At 40.1% G+C, this 24,167-nt stretch overlaps 2 protein-coding genes across 7 annotated transcripts in view; both read left to right on the forward strand.

The window, feature by feature from the left end:
* Positions 1 to 3,206: 3,206 nt before the first annotated feature.
* On the forward strand, positions 3,207 to 5,794 carry LOC146563395 (uncharacterized). Of its 4 annotated transcripts, none has more exons than XM_085290468.1 (5): positions 3,207 to 3,355; positions 3,928 to 4,052; positions 4,328 to 4,427; positions 4,533 to 4,642; positions 4,876 to 5,788. In XM_085290468.1, the coding sequence occupies exons 1-5, from the start codon at positions 3,274 to 3,276 to the stop codon at positions 5,062 to 5,064; spliced, it is 606 nt and encodes a 201-aa protein (XP_085146594.1). In that variant the 5' UTR covers positions 3,207 to 3,273; the 3' UTR covers positions 5,065 to 5,788. The 4 variants fall into 4 exon arrangements, 2 of the variants coding, with proteins under 2 accessions (XP_085146594.1, XP_085146596.1); XM_085290470.1 differs by lacking the exon at positions 3,207 to 3,355 and adding an exon at positions 3,422 to 3,813 and having other exon boundaries at positions 4,876 to 5,794; XR_014894307.1 differs by lacking the exon at positions 4,328 to 4,427 and having other exon boundaries at positions 3,213 to 3,355; positions 4,876 to 5,772.
* A 5,367-nt stretch (positions 5,795 to 11,161) lies between these two features.
* The window catches only part of cep162 (centrosomal protein 162), a 48,287-nt gene continuing 35,281 nt past the window's right edge, over positions 11,162 to 24,167 (forward strand). For 2 of the 3 annotated variants that reach the window (XM_085290471.1, XM_085290473.1), the window contains exons 1-8: positions 11,162 to 11,236; positions 13,294 to 13,384; positions 13,823 to 13,940; positions 16,781 to 16,903; positions 17,378 to 17,555; positions 19,797 to 19,876; positions 19,950 to 20,020; positions 20,407 to 20,437. In XM_085290471.1, coding sequence (XP_085146597.1) covers positions 13,325 to 13,384; positions 13,823 to 13,940; positions 16,781 to 16,903; positions 17,378 to 17,555; positions 19,797 to 19,876; positions 19,950 to 20,020; positions 20,407 to 20,437 — 661 coding nt within the window. In that variant the 5' untranslated portion in view covers positions 11,162 to 11,236; positions 13,294 to 13,324. The other variant, XM_085290472.1, reaches the window with a different exon arrangement.

A 24,167-nucleotide genomic window follows, 5' to 3' on the forward strand; every position in this document is an offset into this window, starting at 1 on the left:
ACATTTTACGTATGTTTTCTTTTGGTACATAGTTGTAAGTTAGAGTTTGGTTTTTGTGTATATTTAATTTGTAACCCAAGAATTGGCTAAACAGTTCAAGGCGCATCATCAGTTTGGGAAGACTAGAGTCCGGATTTGACAAGGTCAAAAGTATGTCATCTGCGTATAAGCATATTTTATACTCCACTCCTTTAACCTGAATGCCCTCGATTTTCTGGTCTTCTCTAATACATTGAGCCAGGGGCTCTATAAAAAATGCTAACAAGGTAGGGCTTAGGGGGCACCCCTGACGACATCCTCTCTCCAGTATAATAGTCCTGGACAGATTTCCATTCATTTTAATCCGCGCAGTTGGACAACTGTATAGCGATTTCAAACAGCCTATGATCTGCTCTTTGAAGCCAAACTGTTTTAGATAAAGAAATTCCCATTGCACCACATCAAAGGTTTTCTCTGCATCCAAACTCAAAGCAACTGATATAAATTGATTTTGACTCATAATATTTATTAGGTATAATGCTCTTCTTGTCCTGTGTTTGTCTATATTTTATGAAACCCGTTTGGTCGTGGTCGATCAAGTCGGGACTAATATTTTTCCGTCTTCTTGCAATGATTGAAGTAAATATTCTGTAATCTATATTTAAGACTGAGATAGGTCTATATGAGGTGCACTCTGATCTGTCCTTTCCCTCCTTTGGAATCACAGATAGGATAGCTTGTTTACAGGATACTGGAGTCTCTCCTCCCTTCAAGATATAATTAAAACATTTTAACAGCACTGGTGACAAAAGGTCCCTATACCGCTTAAACCATTCTGCAGGGAATCCATCTGCTCCTGGCACTTTGTCTTCAGCCTAGATATAGCTTTATCAAGTTCTGCGTTAGTAACCTCTTGCGTTAGTATTTTGTTTTGTTCTTCTCCTATGGAAGGCAAATCTAGAGACTCCAGAAATCCTTTCACTACACTGCAAAAAACGATTTTCAAGAAAGTAAAAAAAACCTTGTTTATGGACATTTTTTCTTATTTTTTGCCTAAAAAGAAAATATATTCTTAACAAGCAAGTTTTGGACAAGAAAATAAAGCTTATTCTAGGAAAATATGTCTAACTTTTCCTTAAAAGGATATTTCAGCTCATCTTGAGCTTTATTTACCAGTTACAAGGCATGACAATGGTTTGGTTGAATTTCCAGAATAAAAATAAGATTATTTTTCTCATTTCAAGAGTAAGGGCATTTAAACAGCTGCTCAGTTTAAGAAATGTATTTATTGACACTAAAGTTTAATATAATTGCTGTCAAGTTTGACACAATATGCAGTATATGAACAAAGGCAGGAACTAAAAGCACATGGTAAACATGAAATACAGGCCCATTTGAAAAACAGAAACAGCACAACTCATTCACTTTAGGCCATGTCAAACAGAATAATAGATCAGCATCAGTATATCTATACTATGGCAATGCTAAAATCGCATTCAACTGTCAGAATTTATAGGAAAACAACAACTTCATTTTAAAAATTGTCACAAAACTGTCCAAAACAATAACCTGAAAATACAGTTCATGCATGTAAAGCAGTGTACCTTTTATAAAACATATGTTGAGCTCACGTGTAGTCCAATTACATCACCCAGGTAATATTTCATGACCGCACATGTCATATCTTTGTGTGTGAAACTGTAATATGGAATGGAATCTCATATCATATCATTGTTGGCTGGCTTTCCACCACTGAATCAGTCCTGTATGCCCACATGTTACTCAGATTTCTGTTCACTGCTGATGAGGGTTCCCTCCTAGAACTGCAATTGAGATTGGTTGATTAATTGACTAGTTGCGGATAAGGAAATTAAATACAAGGTACACTGATAATTTCTAAAAAAATTTAATGTCAGAAATATACTGCATTTTATAATTTACTCTAAAATATGCATGTTTTCAAGCTGAGTTTAATAAATGGATATTCATTTAATGCTCATTGCTATTTGGCAGCTTAACTGTAGTTTAAAAGCCTTGAAAAATCCTCAAAAACCTAAAATGGGAAAGCTAAACTAAAGAACACAGGAAACATGGAAAATGTTGCAAAAACCTTACAACCTTGAACAAGGAACATAAGACATGAAAACATCAGGGAGGGAACACAGATGATAACACAGGAGAGAATACAGACGATCCGACAAAGAACACACTAAATATACACACACAAAAGGAAACGAGGAATTGGTAGACAGGCACGAAACACAGCTGACACTAATCAGATGAGAAGAGACCAGGAGGAAGCAAAACAGAATACACCGATGCAGGGCAGGGACTATCAAAGTAAAACAGGAATAAACACGAATATCGAACCAGGGACAATACACTGAAGACAAGGGAGGTACAGAGAACACCTAAACACTGGAAATAATTAACAAATAACTAGGAAACTAACTGACACAATGAATATTAATAAACACAAACAACCAAGGAGACTGCGGACCATGACAATCGGTTTATTTAAAACAAAAGTTTAAAAAAATACAAAATGTTGTTTTCTCTAGTAGAAGAAATTAAACACTATCAGAATATTCTTTATAAATAGATAGCATTGTTGTGGATTATAAGGAATAAGCATTAACATATCTACTGTTAAGCTGTAAAAACAAGTAGACATCTAACATGAATATTTTATATGATTATTTTCAAAGATATTAAAGTATATAGTCAGTCTCACCTTACAGATTTTTGTGTCCTAATCGATCCGCTGCATCGTCCATTGGCAAGGTGGTCGGAGTGTGTTCGAAGAATGTGATACCAAAATTAGCTGTAAACACGATATTCTTTGACACATCCATCTATGCCACAATCTTCACGGAAATCTGGACTATGGCTATGTGCAGAATTAATATGACTCAGTAGGGATTTGAGGGTCAGACCCACAAAAACGATGTAGATAACACAGCGCCAAATCATTTTGTTTTACTGGTCTGTGAACTACTTTTCCCATAAAGTCAAGATAACCAGGATTATTCCATTATGGGGTAGGAATGGCTATCCTAATTCAGTGCCTTATAACAGCTGTAGTAAGTAACAGCACCCACACGTCAGTATTTACAGAACATAATCTAACTAAATAGTCAAATATTTAAATATATATCATTTTATAGGTATAAAAGAGCGAACTAAACTATTTCCGTACACAACCCCATACTCTTGAGTTGGTACAGCCCACCTTCCCGCCTCTAGCTCCGTGCCTAAGCGGTTGGATTGCAGGATTTTGGGGTCTGGGTGTAGATGCGATACAGTTGGTACAGTGTGAAGAAATTAAGGCACGCTATGGAAAAACTGGACGAAATAACAATTGCCAACCTGAAAGGTATGTGACTGTTTTGTTTTTTCTATGTTTTGTGTTCTGGTATGTTGCATGTTAAGTCGCTAGCATGGCAGGCTATACCCGGTTGTTAGCTTAGCTGTGCGGTTAGCTTAGTTGCATTAGCATTTTTAAATATGCTAGTGCAGAAAGTTATGAAAGAATTCATGTCCAGTTATTAGTTTCAGTGTCTGTGAATTTATTCAACAAGTGTGCAAAGTGCCATAAGTTAATGCCAGTTTTACAGAAATTGTAGGAGTTTCAAATTTCTATTAGTGAAGTTATTTCATTATATACTTTAGCCCAGGAAGCAAAAAAAAAAAAAAAAACATTTATATGTATACATGCATTTAATTGATGTATCACAAATATATTACTTTTACCAGTCAATAGGAGCAAGGTAATTTAGAACCTGTGGAGCAGTGAGGAGGGAGAATAATGGAATAGAGTCATGGTTTTAAATGGTAAATATTAAATTATGTTTCCTATGTATCCTGTCTGTTACCCAAGCAAAGCTGTCAGCTGGCTTGCACATGAGGATAATGCAATGTAGTGATAATTGGAAACTCCTATTGCAGAAGCAAATGTTGGAGAAGACCTGCTCTCATCACTTTCACGAGATGACATCAAAGATCTGTTTCCTGGTCCTGAACATTGCCTCAGGCGTCGGGCTCTATGGCTTGCAGTGCACAAATGTGAAGAAGTAAGTTCTGTCCTATCGCTGTGTGACAAAACTGAGAACACACCAGCTTGTTTTATGCAGTTTCAAATAATTCCACCAATACTCACTTAACAGATAGACAGTAGAATCTTCTTTAGTTTTGATTTAAATCAAGTGGCCTACACATTTATTAAATATACATATTTTTTATTGTTCAACACTTTACTGATATTTTGTTGTACTATCTTTCATATTTAGAGACCTAAAGTTCTTGTGCAATTTTATGTGAAATTAGCCCTATGTACACTGTATTTTAGAACAAGACTGCTGCTGAAAAAACGCTAACAACTACTGGAGATGGTGACTTCTTCAGAGAGGAACCCAGCACTTACCTCCATCCAAAAACTTTGGATGGAGGTAATGCTACAGTATCTTGATTTGTCTACATTTATGCTTTGCAGATTACATTATTTGCCATGTTTAATGGTGTTGCCCTGTCTTATTTTTCTTTTTTCAAACCAGTGGAACATGCAGCAGCTGTGTTCAGAGCCCTTCCCATGCTTTTCCCTTCCAGCACAGTACCACCTAAGAAGCTGGGCATCTGTAGTGAGGCTTTTTTCCATGTCCTAAAGGTAAGGCTGCAATATTCTATGTGTATATATTGTTGAATTTTGCAGTTACTCATGTTTTCATTTTATATATTTTACTGTGGAGTCAGTCAAATATTCTTAAAGTTCAGATCCCCATAACATGTTGATGTTAATTAAAACCTACAAAAAAAGTTGATCTATTTTAAACTGTAATGCAACTCAAAAATTGTGTTTCTTACAGTCTTGTTCTAATACTCTTTTTTTCTGTCATGTAGACTTCAGAAGACCCTGAAGGCTACCTGCGTCAGCGACCCCTGGCTTGTCCAGTTCTGCTTGTCTCTGAAGGCAACTGCATGATAGCTGTTGGAACCACACCGGTGAGCACTTTTGACCGGAAGGATCTTAATGAGGGACTGCTCTATCTGATGGCATATTACTATGCCCTCCACCTCACATATCCATAGTGCATTTCCACGCTGCTGTCTGTCTTGCAAACTGAAATACTCAAAGACTCCATCCATGACCGAGATTCAACCCCCTCTTACAAGAAGACGCTTGGTGAGTGGAAGTCATTCATTGAGTGAGTCTCCCAGATGACAGACTCCATCTGCCTTGTTTATCAGACTCAGTGTTAGTCAGTGAGGTTGTTTTTTTTTTCTATAGAAAAGTTGTTCAAATGTAAAACACATGTTTGTTTGTGTGGTCGTTAAACTTGTTCTTCTAAAATGTTATGTAATATAGGATTTGAAATAGTGATTGTTTTAAGCTTCAGCAAAATTTATTTTTGATACCAGCCATGAGTGTGTTATACTGTTATTATTCATTTTAAGAGTATCTGGAATATGCACTTCTTATATTGGCCATGTTACACAGTACCCTGCTGAAATGTATAATTTTAGGCATGATTCTCCTGGAACAGACCTCAGTGAGTTACTGACCCATTGCTGTGTCAATAAAAGCGCAAAATCTAAGAGTGCTTTTGCTGTCTTAATTTAAGATGAATTCCCTTATTTTTAGTAGCTTTTTGAAGAGATGGTGTCTTATTCTCAGGAATTTTTGCTGATTATTGTTCTCAGAGTCGAAACATAATTCTTATAGTTAGCTCAATCAAGAAAGAAACAATTCAGTTTTAAGAAAATTTGTCCTATAGTAAGGTGTTTTTTTTAATGTGAAAAATCTAAATTAAGGTATAGAATCTTAAAGTAAGCAAATAATTCTTGAAAACAGCTTGTTCAAGAAAGCATAATACTCATTTTAGGTGCAGACTTTCTAAATATCAAAGTGTCTTTTACTTATAATAAGTCACATTTTCTTCAAATAAGCATACATTTTAGACAATTTTGTCTAGTTAAAAGGCATATGGCAGTTAGATTAATTTGCTAGTTTTAAGAATTCTAGTCAAGCAACTTTTGCTTACCCCATTGGCAGATTTTTTTGCTCAAAACAAGAAAAATTTGTCAGATTTAAGAATATTTGGCTTGTTTCAAGTATAGCTGTTTTTGCAGTGTAGTGATGAATCCATTATTTGGGGTTGAGTGTAAAGCTCTTTGTAATGTGATGCAAAAGATTCTTCTATATCTTCGGGTTTGTGGGAATAGGTCTTAGTGGATTTTTAATTTTTGTAACTGTTCTATAAGCAAAGAGCTTACCTCTTTTAACCCTAACCCTATTAACATTAAGTGTTACTAAACTGTACTCTTAAAATGACATGTCTTGTATAAGTCAGAGCATTTACCTTGTAAGACCTGGGTGATAAAACAAAACAAAAACAAAACAAATAAACAACAACAAATAAACAAAAAACACCCACACACAACATAAATTTGATTTCAAAATTTGAAACTTGAACTTTAACTAAAACAGAACAAATGAGAGAACTGTGGTTTCGACTAAAAAACAGAATTCCCCAAAAACCCTTTGGAGAGGAAAGCTGTCGTTTCACAAGCGGCCTCTCCTGTGTAAAGTGACGTCTCCTGAGGTTATGCATAAACAAAATACCACAAAGTAAGAAGTAATCAAACAATCAAACAGTGTTTTAATCTCTAAGTACTCTAAGGCAGACATTTAACTTTCAGTATATATTTAGGTGTAAAATGAAACCTAAACGTTTACACTAAATTGTATTGTGTACAGTGTAAGGCTGAAATGTCAATCCTTACCCAGGAAAAGTCAAATCGGTAGAGAAACTGAATTTCTCAACTATTCAGCTTAGAACATGATCAAACTGTGTCCCTTGGTTCATGTCGAAATGCCTAGAACATCATCTTCGCTCTCTCTTGATGTTCATCACGGTTCCGGCATCCCGCTGTCTCTGCTGTCTTCCAGGAAAGGTGCTTCAGCTTTTCCTGTGTTGCATCCATGGATTGGGCCTGTTCTCCCGCGGAGCTCAGAACCTTCCTTTTCTGATGGGGGCGTAAGCCTTTCTTTTCTGTTGAATTTCAGTGGGATAGTCCTGGTCAAAGTAGATTCTCACTCCGTTCAGAAAGACCTTTCTTTTTCCAAGCAGAGCAGAGCACCAGTTCTTTAATTCTGTACTTCAGAAAGTAAATCACTATTGACTGGGGGCTGGCATTCGGCGGTGGCTTCGGGCTGAGAGCTCTATGACATCTTTGCATTCCCAGCTCAGTATCACTTAGGGACAACTCCGATTTAATAAATGTTTCCAAGAACTCCCGTAGGTTGTTCCCTTCCGTGTGTTCTGGGATTCCATAAACACGAATGTTGTTTCTTCGTGATCGGGCTTCCAGGTATGTCAGTTTAGCTTGTATATTTTCTTGTGCTTGAATAGCTTGAAGCAGAACCTCGTTAGCTACGGTAGCCCACTCCTCCACCTCCGCCACCCTCCCTTCTGCCCCATCCACTCTACTTATTGTGTCCTTTATGTCTCTGACAATTTCGTTTAATATGTTATCAATATCTTTTCTAAAACACGTAAGTTCCGTGGAGAAGGCATCTTTGAAATTTTTCAGGTCTGTTTTCATGTCCAACCTGGTAGCTTTTAGCTCTTCGTGGATAGCACGGATGCTAGCTTGCAGGCCATCCATACCCTCGTCGCTGTCATCATCTGTGTCTTGCCTCTCTGTTTACGACCAGTTTTCCCCTCCATTAGTGTAAAATGCTGTCAGAGTAATAATTCGAGTAAATTTGGGGATTTTTGGTTAGTGAGTCTGGGAGCTCTCACCTTACACGTACCGGAAACCCCCTGGGTACACCCTTCTAAATGTATAATTGAGGTTTCCAGTTCAAAATAAACCACAATTTCAAAGACAAAAGTCCAAATGGCAACATTCATTTGACATTGCATAGACCTTGTTAGCTAGTTGCAACAAAACCTTAATTTGGAGGAACAGGTCCAACTTGCCCACACCAAATCCACTTCCTGTTTGTGGAGATGTCTGTAAAACTCCTCAAAGTAAAATGTCCAAAGGTCCAGGGGAATGTGTGTGTGTGTGTGTGTGTGTGTGTGTGTGTGTGTGTGTGTGTGTGTGTGCGTGTGTGTGTGTGTGTGTGTGTATGTGTGTGTGTGTGTGTGTGTGTGTGTGTGTGTGTGTGTGTGTGTGTATGTGTGTGTGTGTGTGTGTGTATGTATGTGTGTGTGTGTGTGTGTGTGTGTGTGTGTGTGAGTGTGTGTGTGTGTGTGTGTGTGTGTGCCGTGCAGCACAGGAACAAAATCAACTGGTCTGTCGGTGGGATTGGCTCGCCATCAATATCAGATCCATTCTAATGCATCGAAAAGAAACCCTGACCTGTCAACAACAGTGTCATAGGAAACACTGAGTTTCCAAATTATCACACTTCACACACTGTTAGCACATAAAAGTACTGTTTGTAACATTAACCATGTTTACAACTGAAAATAAAACTGTGAAATATGTAATAATCGTTGCATTGGTTTCAAGGGCTTCTTTAGTCTTTTCAGTAGTTAAAATATTTACAATTTCAATCACATTTTGAAGAAAACACAACTGTAGGGCATCGCCTCAAGTTTTGTTCAGCAAATAAAGATTTCCACAAAACATTGTAACCTATTTCTCCAGTAAACACTACAAACATTTTACTCACAGTGAACTCATAATAAGTGCAAATAAACAATGAACAGGTAAAATAGTTTGCTCACCGATCTCACAAGAGGACAGCGCAGGAGCGTGAGATGGCACCGTCTCTAAGCCCTGACATTCCACGACCAAACAATGCGGAGAGAACCAGAACTAGTTAGTTGTTTTGAACTTAACGCATCATTTTAGCAGTACACATGCATGAAAGCATTTTTAGCATAAGCAGCTAGTGTTAACTCTTCCTTCTATATTATTTTTGTACCTTTTTTCAGCGAATCTCTCCCTCTTTTTCCCTGCCAGTGTATTCAGAGCTAATGGGGCATAGCTTGTGCTCTCTCAGACGGAGATGGCAGGCGGAACAATGCATCATTTTGCAGATGCTCATCAGCTCTCCACCTCCACCATCTGCTGCAGCAGAAATGGTAATAATACTCTCATTATTCTCATATATTACAATCCATCCATCCATTCGTTTCCGCTTCTCCTTTTCAGGGTCGCGGGGGGCACTGGAGCCTATCCCAGCTGTCATAGGGCGAGAGGCAGGGTACACCCTGGACAGGTCGCCAGTCTGTCGCAGGGCCAACACACAGAGACAGACAACCATTCGCACTCTCACATTCACCCCTAGTGACAATTTGGATTATCCAATTAACCTATCCCCACAAGCTGCATGTCTTTGGACGGTGGGAGGAAGCCGGAGTACCCGGAGGGAACCCACGCAAACACGGGGAGAACATGCAAACTCCACACAGAAAGACCCCGGCCTGATGGTGGAATTGAACTCAGGACCTTCTTGCTGTGCGGCAACAGTGCTAACCACCGTGCCACCGTGCTGCCTGCTATATTACAACCATTATATTACAATGGTTCAGGTTTAATTTTCATTTCATATTATCTCCGCCTGTATATACCTATTGCTACAACCCTATTTGAAGCATTTGTTTGTAAGTTGTGTGTTAAACACTTTATCTGTTTTGTTGTATCTGTGAATATCTTTCCTGAACTTAACTCTTGACAACTATCAGTGAGTTGTTCTGGTAGCAGGTGATATTTTTCTTAAGAAATCCTCTCTCAAAAAGCCTTAAGGATGTCTAGTGATGTGGTGTAAAACACAACTATTTCCAGGAGTAGTTCTGGATAAATAACTTTATGAAACTCAAATGCAGTAGAATATAATAGAATAGCCCTTTATTGTCATTGCACATGTACAACAAAAAATCATGGGTGCTCCATGCCAACTGTGGAGGATTAAAAAAATATAAATAGTAAAGACATCAGGAATAAATAGCAAATGAACTGATATATATACAGTCAAGAGGAATATATACAAAACAAGAGAAAGGCACACAATGGAGAGTAAAGTGCTTGGAAGCAGTGCAAAAGGTCTGTGTATAGAGTTCGTATGTGAGAAAAGGGTTACGGGGTGCAAGGGGTTACCCTGGTTTTACTGAGGCTGGAGGATCTGGCAATGGCCTCCAGGTGAGGCAGAGGGCAGCCAGTGATTTTTTGCATTGTGTTGATTACCGTCTGCACAGGCTTCCTGTTTTCAGTAGTGGCCCCTGCGTACCAAACACCCAGACAGGAGGAAAGCACGCTCATTTAATGCTTCCTCTGTTACTTTACAAGCTAAGCTATATGGTATGAGTGTATTGTGCTTACTGTGCACAAAATTATGGGTAATGTCTGTCAGATAAACTGGAATGATGGTCAGCAAAATGGAGCACCATGTATGCGTTCTTGTTCCAGCTAGTATCCCTGTCACACAGCTGGGGGAGTGTGTGCAAGGTTGTGTGGAACAGAGCCGGTGAGGCAGTTGTAAAGAGAGATTATATGGATCCAGAGACACTAGTTTTGGCCCACTGAGACTGCAGTTAAAAACTTCTCCTGAACTTGAAACCATAGTTCCATTAAGATAGAAAAAGCTGCACGGTGAGGTTTGATCTCAAGTTCTAACTACAGGAAATGTTAGTAAATACATATGAAAAAAGTCTGAAGATAATAACTGTTTGTGTTGACTGTCAAATGTTTTTTGTTAGTGTAACATTTGTATAACACAAATATCACAGTAATCATATAGTGGTCAGTAAAATGTATTTAGAACTTGCAAATTGATAATGGATTCATCATCTCTTAAGTCATCACAAAGAAATTAGATACAAAATGTGAAAATGGACTCATCTTAGTGAAAAAAGTATTAGTAAAACAATGACACACTGACTGACTTTCAGCAAGCTTTCCAAACAGACATAAGCATGTTTCTCTGTGACAGCAGCTGCCAATCAAATGCCTCATCTTATAGAATCAGGTTATTAATCAAAATAAAACTAATAGAATAAATCAGCCAGACGAGAGTTACTACTAATGGCTGAGGTTAGCTTTATTGTTTTAGTATGACCAGTTTAACAGCCACCCTGCCGCCCGACACCAGGGGGCGATAGAGACGCTTTGCTTTCAGTTTTTGAAAGGTCGTGAATTTATTTCTGTAGTCGTTGGTCTGTGACGCATCGGGTCAGCCAATCGGGTTGCGTCAGGCAATTTAAGACAACAAACAGAGGAGACGTTTCAACAAGTGTTCAGCTGAGTAAGTCCATTGTGTTATGTGAGTTGTGCTGATACAGGAGCGACACAGCTAAGCTACTCAAGATGCAGCAGATGCAGTAGGGGAATAGCTCTTCTCTTTAGCCAGCTAGCGTTACAAGATAAACTGCGGCTGCAGTTGGCTTTAAGGCGCCCGAAAGTACCGGAAGTAAGTTAGTTCATTTTCAAAATAAAACCCAGTCACAAAGTATCAGAATCAGAATTTATTTATCCCCAAGGGGCAACTAATAAACAACAAAGCAGCATAACGTTTAGATAAGGACAATAAGAACAGGCAATAAGAGTGAAGTATTAAACTCATTTGCTGAAACGATTCTTTACAAAACACTAACAAAAGTAGACATTATTAGGTATAATTAAGTTGAATGAGAATTACAGATTCGAAGATGCGTGAGAGTATTTTAGAATCTGTTGTCGAAAAACACTTGATGGTGCTCGTAGAAACCCAGGTTAAGATTACTTTATTTATACCCACAGGTAAATTTGCTTTACAGAAAAACCCCTTCACAAACACACATACCTAATGAAACCTGACAAAACACATATGTAGTAATTAAACAATATGAATCAGAGCCAAGTCAAATAAGTGTGAAAGCCGCAAATATTTGACTATTTGTGTTGTTAATAAGCGTAATGATGGTTTGACGTTATACTCGTGTTACAGTGAAGAAAAGATTGACCTGCTAGGCGAGTGAGTCTTTTCACTTTATATTTGGATCATTTTGAGCCTCACATCGAAAATGTTGTCAAAGTTAATATGAAAAATCTGTTTGATTTAATAAGGTAATCATAACTCAAGAAACTACTCAGTTCAGTCTTCATTAGCAGCATGGTTTGCTCAGTTGCCATGGCGATAATTCAGGTGTGAAATGGCCGTAAGAGATATCTCCATGACAACTGAGCAAACTCCATCTATGGTTGAAGACTTTGCTTTGTCATCATTAAGTGTTTTTGAGGACCTAGTAAAGATCCATTCACAGTCAAAGTGGGGACTCGGTTTCTCTCAAATGTGATGCAAAACACACCACAGTGTTTCACTCATTAAAGTAATGGTAGTTTGGGGTGTTTGGACAGAACATTATGTTTTCTAATCTGTTTTCTGCACGTAATATACCAACAGTACAGTGTGTCATATTTTCTAGTAGGTGTATTCCTTATCAGTCTCCACTATAGGCAACGCAGTAACTTTTCAAAGAAGAAAAAATCACCCTAAATGGTAACAGAAATGCTATTTTGTCTGAAAATTCTGGTTTAAAACCGTTTAGAAATAAATGTTGTCTCTATAAGAAACGACTTAGAATTTATACAACCAACTGAACGATGTTTCATTTCACTGCATTCTTCCAATCTTGATATTTCATGCAGTGAAACAGTGTCAAAGCAAGATGAGCCAGCAGAAATGATATTGCCTTTCACAAAGTGCTTACTATGGGTTGACAGGTGCTTTGAAGTTTATTTGGATGGACAGGAAAGTTTATTTTGTTGAGGTAGGACGCTGACTTTGGATGGTTTTGACTCCTGTGAACACATTTTTAAAAGGAACATGCTTAAGTGGTTTGTTGGGTTCTTGTGGGCAGTGCATTCTCCTTGAACAGTTGGCTGTGGTCAGGCAGTTCGGTTACAACTGTTCTGTGTTTTTCAAATGTGATGAAAACATGTGACATCCATACGTCCACTCAGCCTTGCGTGCGGTTTGTGCACGTTAGTAGTTGTGAACAGACCTGCAGTGAATTACACTGATGTGCTTCTGAACAGGCTTTCTGCTCCTGTTAAATGAAAACCTGAAATCTTGAAAGGACATGAGAACATTAGTGTTTGGATGATTCATAGGGTGAATTGTTTCAAGCCCTTCCCGGGCCAAAACCCTAGTTATCTCACATATTTCATACACTATTCTCATTCATTTGAATGATGCAACAAAACAGAAATAGCATTCTGTGAATGGCATATGGACTCTTTGTAACTGAGCATTAAGTAGGTGAGGGTGATGCTTCTCATAATGTTCATAAAAATGTTTTATTGTGTGTTGTTCTTTCCTAGTTTCCTGCTGGTGGATGAGGTGAGCGTGATTATGTCTCGCAGACTAACCAAAGAAGAGCTGGATGCACAGTTTGAGCAGTTCTTAAAAGAGGTAACGCAACATTAATGCGTCTGTGCCGATGTTTGTAAATCATCCTCACACTATCAATTACCCGTATAAAGTCTTTCATTCATCTGATTCTGATCATCAAAATCTAAATGGTCACTTATTATTTTGGGTGGTGGGTTTTTCATCTGTACCCCTCTTGGGCTATATTTAGAACTGCCTGTAAACATTAATGACCAGCTTTACAAGCAAAGATTAGCCTACAGTCAGCGCCCCTTAGAGCGCCGACTGCATGTGAACTGTGCTGGTGCTGAAAGGCTAATATCAGGAGTGATTTTACTGAGAAGTGTTCGTATCTCAGCCAAACAGAGGGAGCTCTTTGTGTATGTAATATCAAAAATGTCACCGTGATCAGTGGTCCCTTTATATCAGCAATAAAAAACAGGAAACCACAGTTTTGTCTTAAGAGCATCTCTTTGTCAGTCTGTTTCAGATGACTCTGTGGATTTAGGTGCTGCTGACAAGCAGCCACACTCTAAAAGCAACCAGAAACCAAGAGTGAGGCAAGATGAGGCACTCAGTGGTGGAGGATCAGCAGCAGGTAATAATGATAAAACATCCAGCACATGCACATGTGAGACATTAGCTTTATTGTAGATCATTCTCTCCTCTCTCTCTGTTTGTGGGGTTTTTTTCTTAGATGCAGAAATCTGTAAATAAAAACATGAATTAGGCTGCGTCCACACCAGGGCTGCCACAAACGATTATTCTGATAGTCGACTAATCAGATCATCATCCATTGGACGTAAAAGTACAGCTTATTGCACCAGCAGCATCTGCTCTGATATAACTATCATTAGCTTACAGCTTTAAGTGTGTAAGGTGCTAACTAACAATAAAGACAAGATGATAGTTTATTACATTTTAATGAAATCTGCAGATTGTTTTGGTAAAGTTTAATAAACTCCTTTCTATCTAAAATATAACAGGACACCGGAGTAAACTCTCCAGCATCTCACACTTCTGATAATCAGTTGTCTGCTTGAGGTTTATTCAGCTGTGTAAAAACTATAACTTTAATCTCAGCCAAACCGATTTACTCAGGAACAAATAAATACTAAAAAAAAGATAACATTACATATTACAAATAACATTTTTAAGTTATCTAAGTGACTCATATATCATGTTTAACCTGAGTAGTGAAGTGGATCTTACAAAGCTTCAAACGACGCGTCGACTATTAAATCAGTCGTCGACGGTTTTGATAGTCGACTAATCGTGGCAGCCCTAGTCTACACTAATCTGGATAAATTTGAAAACGGTGTTTTCATCTAAAAACGCTCCGTGTCCACAGGAGCCGACGAGTTTTTCATCCACAATGAAACGACTAAAAACGCCTACGTTCCAGTACTGCTCATGCGTGAAACGTGAGACAATTCAACCTGCCTCATTTCTGTCTGCTGTTTATTTACTTTCCAACTCTCTGAAACGTTGCGGCAAAATGTCGAGGAAAAACACAGAGTTTTTTAAATGGACTAACAATGAGGTGGAGTTGTTGCTGCGAGTAACACAAGAGTACAAAATTGAAAAGCGAGCGAGAATATAGACCAAAACAAATATGCCGAAATTAGCATTTGGTCCTCTTTGAAGAAAAGCTTTGGGGAGCATGTGCAAACAGATAGTAATCTTTAACGGGGCTGTGAAAAATGGGAAAAGACTAAACAAGTGCTGCACCATGCCGTCCGTCATCTTAGTTGAATTGGTCGCATGACTGCATCATGTGACTAAAATGCGTTATCATTTTTCGAAAGCCTCTGTTTTGGCTTTAGCTTTTCCACACTGCAACGCAAAAACTGCGTTTTCTAATTTATGGGGAAGACCCCAAACCTCCCTCCTCCTGCTCATGTGTAGTGCTGCTGCGTGTTGTTCTAAAGTGCATGTGGGGCGATCGTGGCTCAAGAGTTGGGAGTTCGTCTTGTAATCGGAAGGTTGCCGGTTCGAGCCCCGGCTCTGACAGTCTCGGTCGTTGTGTCCTTGGGCAAGACACTTCACCCGTTGCCTACTGGTGGTGGTCAGAGGGCCCGGTGGCGCCAGTGTCCGGCAGCCTCGCCTCTGTCAGTGCGCCCCAGGGTGGCTGTGGCTACAATGTAGCTGCCATCACCAGTGTGTGAATGTGTGTGTGAATGGGTGGATGACTGGATGTGTAAAGCGCTTTGGGGTCCTTAGGGACGAGTAAAGCGCTATATAAATACAGGCCATTTGCATTTAAAACACGGGAGGGCATGGTGCTGCTGCCAGAGAGCAGAGGTGAGGCTGAATACACAGACCGTCCTCTGGATGCCATGTAGCATGTAGCAGGCCCTACATGTATGTGTTATGAGAGTGTGAGTGATGTGGATGTCTGTGGATTCTGTAAGGATGAAACCTGCCTGCCGGTTTTCTAAGCTTTACCCTGAGATTCTGGCGTTTCTAGCAAAATACATTTATATTCAAAGAGCTACTTTTAAACCCAGCCCTGTTTATTGTGGCTTCTAAATGCATTTTTTTGAGTAATTGACTTTGTTCTGACTTTTTCATTGCAGTTATTTTATGCATCTAATGCAGGAATTGCAGCTTCTTTTAATCGCATGTTTTTATCATTGCATAAACCACAAGGATGTATTTGTTAGCAGTTGGGAACATGTTTTACTGTTTACTCATATTTAATACAAACGAAAGCCTCGAAGGGGATTTGTGTCTCTGGTAGAAACCAGCAAGCAGCCACTCATCAAACTAAAATAACAACAATAATAAATACATCTTAAGAACACATTTATACTGTTTACTATAAAATGTTATACATAAGAAACTATAAACAGGAACCTTTCAGACTAGAGCTAATATTGAACTTAAATGTGCTCTAAGCTGCTCCAGTGCGTTCTGAATGTGTTGGGTTGCATCCAGCTAAACGTCTGACAGTCACTCGAATAACTATTTATTTTTTGTACGTTGTCTTCACTTCACCCATTCACACCAGCACGTCCTTCTTGTTTTAGTGCTTTCTGTCTAACATTCACACACATTCATACTCGGCTGCATCAGAGACCAACGTGGCCTCAGCATGTTGCTCAGGGATACCAGCCACCCTGATTGGGTTATTCAAGTGATGATAGGACCTTACTGTACATGTTAATGTTGGTGTCATTCTATAACATGAGACAGCGAGAAATGTTTCAACAGCACCTAAAACCTGACACAGGCTAAACAGAAAAAATTGAAATGATCTGATGAAGACAGTCAGTGAGCTGATGCCTACACTAGGTGGCAGCGTGGGCCTTTTGTTTAGCCAATAATATCGTTTCTATTATGGTGACTGTGTCTGATGTGTTGTTGGGTCCCAGGTGGTGGATCGATGTTGCTTTTCCTAATTTGTTTAGATCAAGATGTTTTTATTTCTGTCAGCACGGTTGGAATCTCAGATTTCTTTAAGGAAGTCTGAGTCTATTCAAGAGGAGGATGAGGAGGCAGAAGGTATTCACTCAAAGGAGGAAGACCTCGTCCTGAGAGACAACAAAGACACAGAGGGTGAGTCCTTGAACACACAGACGAACCAGCGAGAGCGATATGTGAAGGTATTTAAAAAGCAAACAACAGAGGAGCATGCAGAAAACTCTGCTTAGAAACTTTTTATAAAAGAAAGAAAATCAATAATAGGCTCAAATGGAAAGAAGCCCGAGAAGAAAAATATGCGATGAAGAACAGAAACAGATGTTCAGTGAAATTTGTGAGACTACCAGTTTATTTGGGAGGCTGCAGAAATGTACTGACAGCTAAGAAGGTGTTACACAAATTCATGCTTGGAGAAACTGTGCTAGCACTCCAGTTCTCCCAGATCAAAAAGCATTTTTCATCTTTTATTATGTAACCAGGATGGCAATGGTGCAAAACATTTTTTTGAGCATGTAGCACTGAGTAGCTCCACCGTTATTGTCCACCCACATAAAGCACTATACATGAAGGAGTCTTGTGGAGAAGTGCTGTGTTTAAATGTGTGTGCAGGCTCGGCGACGGTGCCAGCTGTGTACATGAGCGCGGTGGGTTTAGACACTCTGGAGGAGGAAGAGGAGAAGGCCAGGTTCTTTGCCCAGCTGGAGGCAGGAGCTTCATCTACTATAGACTACTCCAAGCTGAACAGGGAGCTGGACTCAACACGTTCTACCCCTGCAAACAACTACAGGCATGTCAGCAGCTATGTGTTAGGGCAGGGATAGCTCAGCAGGTAGAGTGGTGGCCCCATGATCGGAAGGTCGGGGGTTAGATTCCCCTGAACAACTACCCTGAGGTACCCCTGAGCAAGGTACCGTCCCTACACACTGCTCCCCGGGCGCCCAGTGGCTGCCCACTGCTTCACTGAGTGAATGGGTTAAATGCAGAGAGGGATTTTCCCCACGGGGACCAATAAAGTACACTTTCTTTCTTTCTGTTACATCCCCTCAGCACTAGTAAATGATCCTTTATTTCACCTCTCTTCATTTTGCCACATTTAGCTCTTGTGTTTCCATTGAGCACTGTGTTCATTCACCCGTCACTAAAACCTGTTCGAACACAGAGAAAGTTCCTGTGCTGCATTTCCTTCTTGCAGTGAGATTCAAACATGAACAAAAGCTTAACAGAAGACCATCAGAACTTTTCACATCTAAATCAGTTTGTGTACATGAGTGCAGAGTGGCAGCAGCAGCAGCAGCCATCAACACAACAGGTTTTCATTGCATTTAGGAAAAAGGAAATCGTTTCTCAAACTAAATATTCAAACATTTGAAAATCAGTTAAAGTCAGTTATGTGCAGTGTTGGTCAAGTTACTTGAAAAAAGTAATCACGCTACTTTACTGATTACTTTTTTTAAAGTAATTAGTTACTTAGTTACTTTTTAAAACATGATTTATCCCCTAAAAAAAACAATAGATCTTTCAGCCCAATTCTACTTTTTCTACATAATCCATCATACAAAATGTAATCAAATGGAAAAGTCTCTTTTTAAAACTTGTTTTATTAGTTTTAATCTTTTAACTTTATGCATCAAGCAAAAATTTAATTATCTGCAACATTCTCTGACTGGAAGAAATTAGTTTAACATTTAAACCTATTTTCTGCACATTCCAGCACATAAAATAAAATATTTTGTGTGTTTACACTCAGTCTTTCAAATAGATGCAAGTAAAACACAGCAGAAAATAAATAAAGTCAAAGACTCAGCGGTCCTGTTGCTCTATTTTCACCTGTAAAGCAGGAGTGGGGCAGGCGGAGGTTTACCCTGGTGCAGTTGTGTCACAGCGGTCAGTGGAAGGATCCGCGAGTTTCTCTGTGAGTTTCACACTGCAGCAGCGTATTTGGTGCTTGATCAGACGTTTAGGGTTTTTTTTCGCTAACAGTAATCTAATTACCTTTTTTGCAATAGTAACCCCTTACTTTACTCATTACTCGAAAAAAGTAATCGGATTACACTGCCCATCTCTGGTTATGTGAAAATGATGTTTTGTGGACAGCTGCAGAGAGTCTGTCTTTGAGTCACTTTGGGGATCCACTGTCCAAAAATACAAACCTTTATAAAGTTGTTAGCATTACGTATTAGTCTGATAAAGCTCAGCAAATATTATCACTTAATACAGTTTTTACTGTTTCAATTAGTAAAGGAATTACAAGTAAATCAATTAAATACCCGTATCTGTTGCTGATGACCGCTATACTGCATAACTACTTACTGAATTTCATGGTAGATACTTTTCTCCCCTCTGTGGTCATTTCAGTTAAATTAGGCTTTTTTCCCTCCTGCCCCGTTCAGCAGCAGCCTAAGGTCCAGAAAGATGCCCGACGGGTTTATTTTTCCGAGTGGATCATTACGGCTTTGCCATACTGGTCCACTTGATTGATCTTTATTTTATTTTTTTAACTTTTAAGTTATTACAATGGGAACATACATGACTGGGGGATAGGAAAGGGAAAGACAGTAAACATCAGCTGGATCACCTGCTGGAAGAAAAGAAGAAACAAGTAAAAAGAGAACAACACAGTAGCAGACCACAGCAGCAGCCTGGATAAGTGTCAGTAACAGGAAATAATAAATACTGAAACTTAATGAGCAGCACGCAGGACTGACAACGATCAATATGTTTAAAGGCAGCAGCAAAGGTGTCCGTGCACACCTGTGTGCGTGAGCATGCTTGTATTCAAAGGGTTTCTCCGTGTAACGATCTATTCGTGGACACAAACTGAGGTGAGCTTGAATACACACACCGTCCTCTGGACGCCATGTAGCGTGCCCACCCCCAAGGCCCCTAAATGAGGCTTCTGAGTAAGACACATGAGTTAATTTTGGACAGTAGTAAAGCACAGCTGTGCTTTCAGCGTCTCTACAACAGCTGCTGCTGTGGAGCTCAGTGTTGTAATTTCAATGTAATAAGAAGGATGTCCTCCCTGCAGGAATGTAGAAGAAGCAGAAGAACCAGTGGAGCGAGGGGGCGGTGATGATCACAGCAAGGCCAGAGGGACGATCAGTCCAGGTAAGAATAATGAAATCTAGGCCAACTCTGCTGTGTCTCTGTCTTTGTCTTAATCATGTCTGTCCTCTCTCAGCCTTCACAGGCTCCCCACACTACAGCGAGGATTTTGAAGATGACGAGGACGTGAAGGTTCCACTGGAGGAGGTTTGTGCTCAAATCTGTACCTGTTAAAGTCAAAAATATTAGAAACTTCATCAGAAAGTTCATTTTCCAATGAAAAGCACACAGAATAAAGTTCAATAGTATATACAGTATAACACTGTAAATCAGTGTCGCTGAACACACTTTGTTGATGTATCTGCAAAGTTAAAAATGCTGTAAAAAGAAAAAATTAGCTAAACAAACTGGATCTGAGTTCAACTGGACGTTTGTCCAGGGGGAAACCGTATGATTGTTTAACAGCGACCTCAGGATAACCAGTGGATATAATAACAGCGGTGTATAATTCATGTTAGTAATATATCACTTACTGTTCCAAATGAACGGATATCATGTGACTGTGGCACTGTCACACTCTTGTCCTTTTTCAGACGTCAACGACGGCTTCAGTTCTTGCCAGAGGTAAGACACAGATGACACTGTGCTGAGGCCAGCACACTGAGATGTGTTACTGTTGTCACCGGCAGTGTTCCTAAAGCGATGACCTTTAGTTCCCATTAAGCCTGTGAGGTCTAAATGGTTCTTCTTCTTCCAAGTCTCGTCATAATGATTCAATCTGAAGTACAGATAGTTTAAAAAATACTCCAGTAAAGCCTGATGTACTGAATCAACTTCTTTACTCAAGTAAAGTAAAAAACTACAGGCTCTGAAATGTACTCAGAGTAAGACAGTACAAAGTAACTGACTCTTGTGCTCTATTAATATGATAATAAAATAAAGTACATGAGAATACAAATGTTATTTGAATCTAAATTCTAGTTGTAATGAATGTACTCAGCTTGACTCTGTTATGTAGGACACGTGCAGAGAATTAGAGAACTACAGTGCAGGTAGACCTAAATAGAAAAACGAGTGCAGTCGGGGCTTAAAGTTCGTGTAACACAGGACCCACACACACCTTTCTGATGATGAGTGCATCTACCATTTCCTCAGAGGTCAGTGTGCCGTATGACTGCATTAGCAATAAATCTAATAACGCTCTATATGAACAGTTACTCACTATATAGAACAACGTTATAGGATTATATTTGTTCACAGATGTTTGCAGCTGTCAGTGAATAGTTATCAGCTATTTAGAAACAAAACACTTTTAATCCATAACAGCAAATGAACTGAACAACAGAAAATACAAATGCTATTTATGGTCTCCTCACAACAATGATAAGAAAAATAAACTGGGCCAATATGGCATGTTTGTTAATACAGAGACACACATGTTACTGTGATCTCTGGTCTCCCACTCAGAGACACAGGTCTCCCAGTGTCCAGCATTCAGAGGCTACCTGAGGACTCATGTGTGAGAAAACCTGCTCACGCAGACATGTAGAGCCAAATATGGTAAATGGCCTGCATTTGTATAGCGCTTTACTCAGTCCCTAAGGGCCCCAAAGCGCTTTACACTACATTCAGTCATCCACACATTCACACACTGGTGATGGCAAGCTACTGTCAATAAGGCCTCTGCAATGTTCTGAAGACAGTTAAACCTGTCAGGTAGTGACGTCCAGCAGGTGAACATGCAGCTCCATGAACACGCACAGCTGTGGATTCCAGCTGCTTCGATGTTGCATTAACTGGTATTAACTCAGCCAGTTAATGGGAGACAAATCCAGCTGCTCATTAAAGATTTCTGGTTTGTTCAGAAAATAAAACATTGGTCCAAACACCTGAAAGTCCCAAAAACACGTTGTGTCTCGAGTCTACGGATGTATCTGTGTATTTCCGTGGTGCTGATGCTGAGCGGACAGCTGCTGAAGCTGTTGAAGTGTCGGAATGTGGAAAGCTAACAATGTCCCTCTCACCGGTAGGCTAACTTATTTTTAGCCAATTACAAGTTGAATCTGGTAGTTGGGTTGTTAGCTAAGATACCGTCATTAAGAAGCAGCACAACTAATGTGTCTATGCGAGCTAATTTGCGATGTGCACCGCTGGCCCAGCCATTTATTTTTTAATGCACCTCTCAGATTAACTCACTGCGTGTCGTGCCCAGGGCTGGACTGGGACAAAACATCAGCCTGGACATTTTGACTAGAGACCGGCCCCCCAGGTATTAAAGCCATAAAGCCTTTGAATGAAAACAAACGCTGTTGTGACAGTGATGCACAGTCTTGTTGGTATATGTGTGATTTCTATACATTTTACATCAGATAAAGACTTTGGTTGTAAGATTCAGATAATTATTTAATAAAAGTGAGACATTTAAAATGAGAATAAGAAATAAAAGTATTTCCTTGTGCCCCCCTCTCCCTGTTAATGCCTACCTGCCCCCCTGGCAACACTTTGCTAGACCCGCCCCTGCACAGTTACCAGCTGTCAGCTACTGAGAAAAGGATCCTGGTGTTATTTGTCTCTCAGAAACAGTTCATAACTTCAACTCATCCATGTCACCTAAAAGGTAAACCTGTTTCTCCATCACAGCTCTGATGATTCAGTAAGGACATCTCCTGGTTTCATCTTCATGTTTTCCTCTCACCACATATCCAAACCGACATCATGACCAGCAGCTTTACAGCTGTGGCTCCAGCAAACATCAGCTGATACTAGAAATTAATATTAAATAAATTCTAACAACAGCTGATCAAGCTTAAACGTGCTGCTGTTGTTTAGCGCGACATCTGCTGGTTTCCTCTTTCTGGCACAAAGTGGATGATAAATAAACGAGAGACGATCAGCTGATCATTGATCAGTTTCATGATTGAAGTAGCAACAGGAGAGGCAGGGTGAGAGAATGAGAGGAGAAGAGGCAGCTGTGCAGCGTTACGACAGAATAACTCCAGCTTTGTGTCTTTTTCAGCTGAAGTCCGGGACAAACTGCTCCTTTTCAGCTCAACATGAAACGCGTAATATTTTCTCTGAATGCGGGACGATTCCATATTTTCAAGGGACGGTTGGCAGCTACTAACTAACCTTATGAATTAAATAAAGTTCACTATCAGTAACATCATAGCACCCACCCAGCTGTATAGAAACTGCGTCATGCTAGCTAGTACGCAGTACGAGTTATTGTAACTGACTGTAAAAAGTCAGCATAACGAAAATAAACTCCACCTAAACTTGGTTCATATCTGACCAGATAGACTGCAGGTCATAACTTCTTACCTGAAGTTCAGTTCACACTCGGACCGGCGGCCGCCTCGGGTCTCTGCTCCTCCTGCCTCCGATCTCCCTCCTCCACCTGCTGGCCTCCACCACTTGCTAATGTCACTGAATCTGTGGAAGCCCCGCCATAGCCACCACCAAACAACTGAGTTATTTTTACACATCTGCCAGCATCTGGCCAATCCACCACCTTTCATTGTTTATACCATTACAAAAAAAAAAAAAAATCATCGGGCCGGCCACTGAGCAAATGCCCGGTATGCCCGATGGCCAGTCCAGCTATGGTCGTGCCAACAGTGGCACGTGTGCCCAGGGTTGCCGACCCCTGGCTTTATTGAGAAATAATCTGCGGTTTTTGGCACCCGCCTCGGACGCAGCCACTCCGACTCTCTCCCAGCATCTTCTGCTCCTTCTCACTGCAGACACACATAAGACGCATAAGGGTGGCTGTAGCTCAGGTGGCAGAGCAGGTCAGCCACTAACCAGAAGGTCGGTGGTTCGATCCCAGACTGCCTCCAGGCTGCATGCCAAATATCCTTGGGCAAGATACTAACCCCATGTTTGCCTACTGGTGGTGGTCAGAGGGCCCGGTGGCGCCTGTGTCTGGCAGCCTCGCCTCTGTCAGTGCGCCCCAGGGCAGCTGTGGCTACAATGTAGCTGCCATCACCAGTGTGTGAATGGTGAATGTAGTGTGAAGCGCTTTGGGGTCCTTAGCGACTAATTAAAGCGCCATACAAATGCAGGCCATTTACCTTTTTTTTTTTTTAAGACACATCTCCCTCATTAACAGTCCCGTACACCTTTTCCCTCCCCGCCTCCGTGCCGCCCGGAGAGCTCACTGTGTCACCCCTCCTCTGCAACAGGCCAGCAAACCACGCCCCCGCCACAGTTAGATTCAACATGTGGGAGAACCCTAAACTTTTGTGGTCTAAGTTGTGGTCTAATGTGAGCTTGAGGAGATTTTCTTTGTGGACAGGCTGTGATCAGCAGAGCTGCTGATCTTTGTGGATTCACACAGCTGACTTTAACAGAT

Source organism: Mchenga conophoros, linkage group LG11 (genome assembly GCF_057382185.1).
Source record: "Mchenga conophoros isolate Kocher_MC1m ecotype Shallow Benthic linkage group LG11, M_conophoros_male_GT1.1, whole genome shotgun sequence".
NCBI classification, from domain to species: Eukaryota; Metazoa; Chordata; class Actinopteri; order Cichliformes; family Cichlidae; genus Mchenga; species Mchenga conophoros.

What these genes read in the sequence shown, in the direction of transcription:
- LOC146563395 (XM_085290468.1), top strand. Translation starts at nt 3,274, where the DNA reads ATGCGATACAGTTGGTACAGTGTGAAGAAATTAAGGCACGCTATGGAA. An exon ending in CAGTGCACAAATGTGAAGAA is followed by an intron (nt 4,053 to 4,327) that starts GTAAGTTCTGTC and finishes ACTGTATTTTAG; the next exon opens with AACAAGACTGCTGCTGAAAA. An exon ending in CTTTTTTCCATGTCCTAAAG is followed by an intron (nt 4,643 to 4,875) that starts GTAAGGCTGCAA and finishes TCTGTCATGTAG; the next exon opens with ACTTCAGAAGACCCTGAAGG.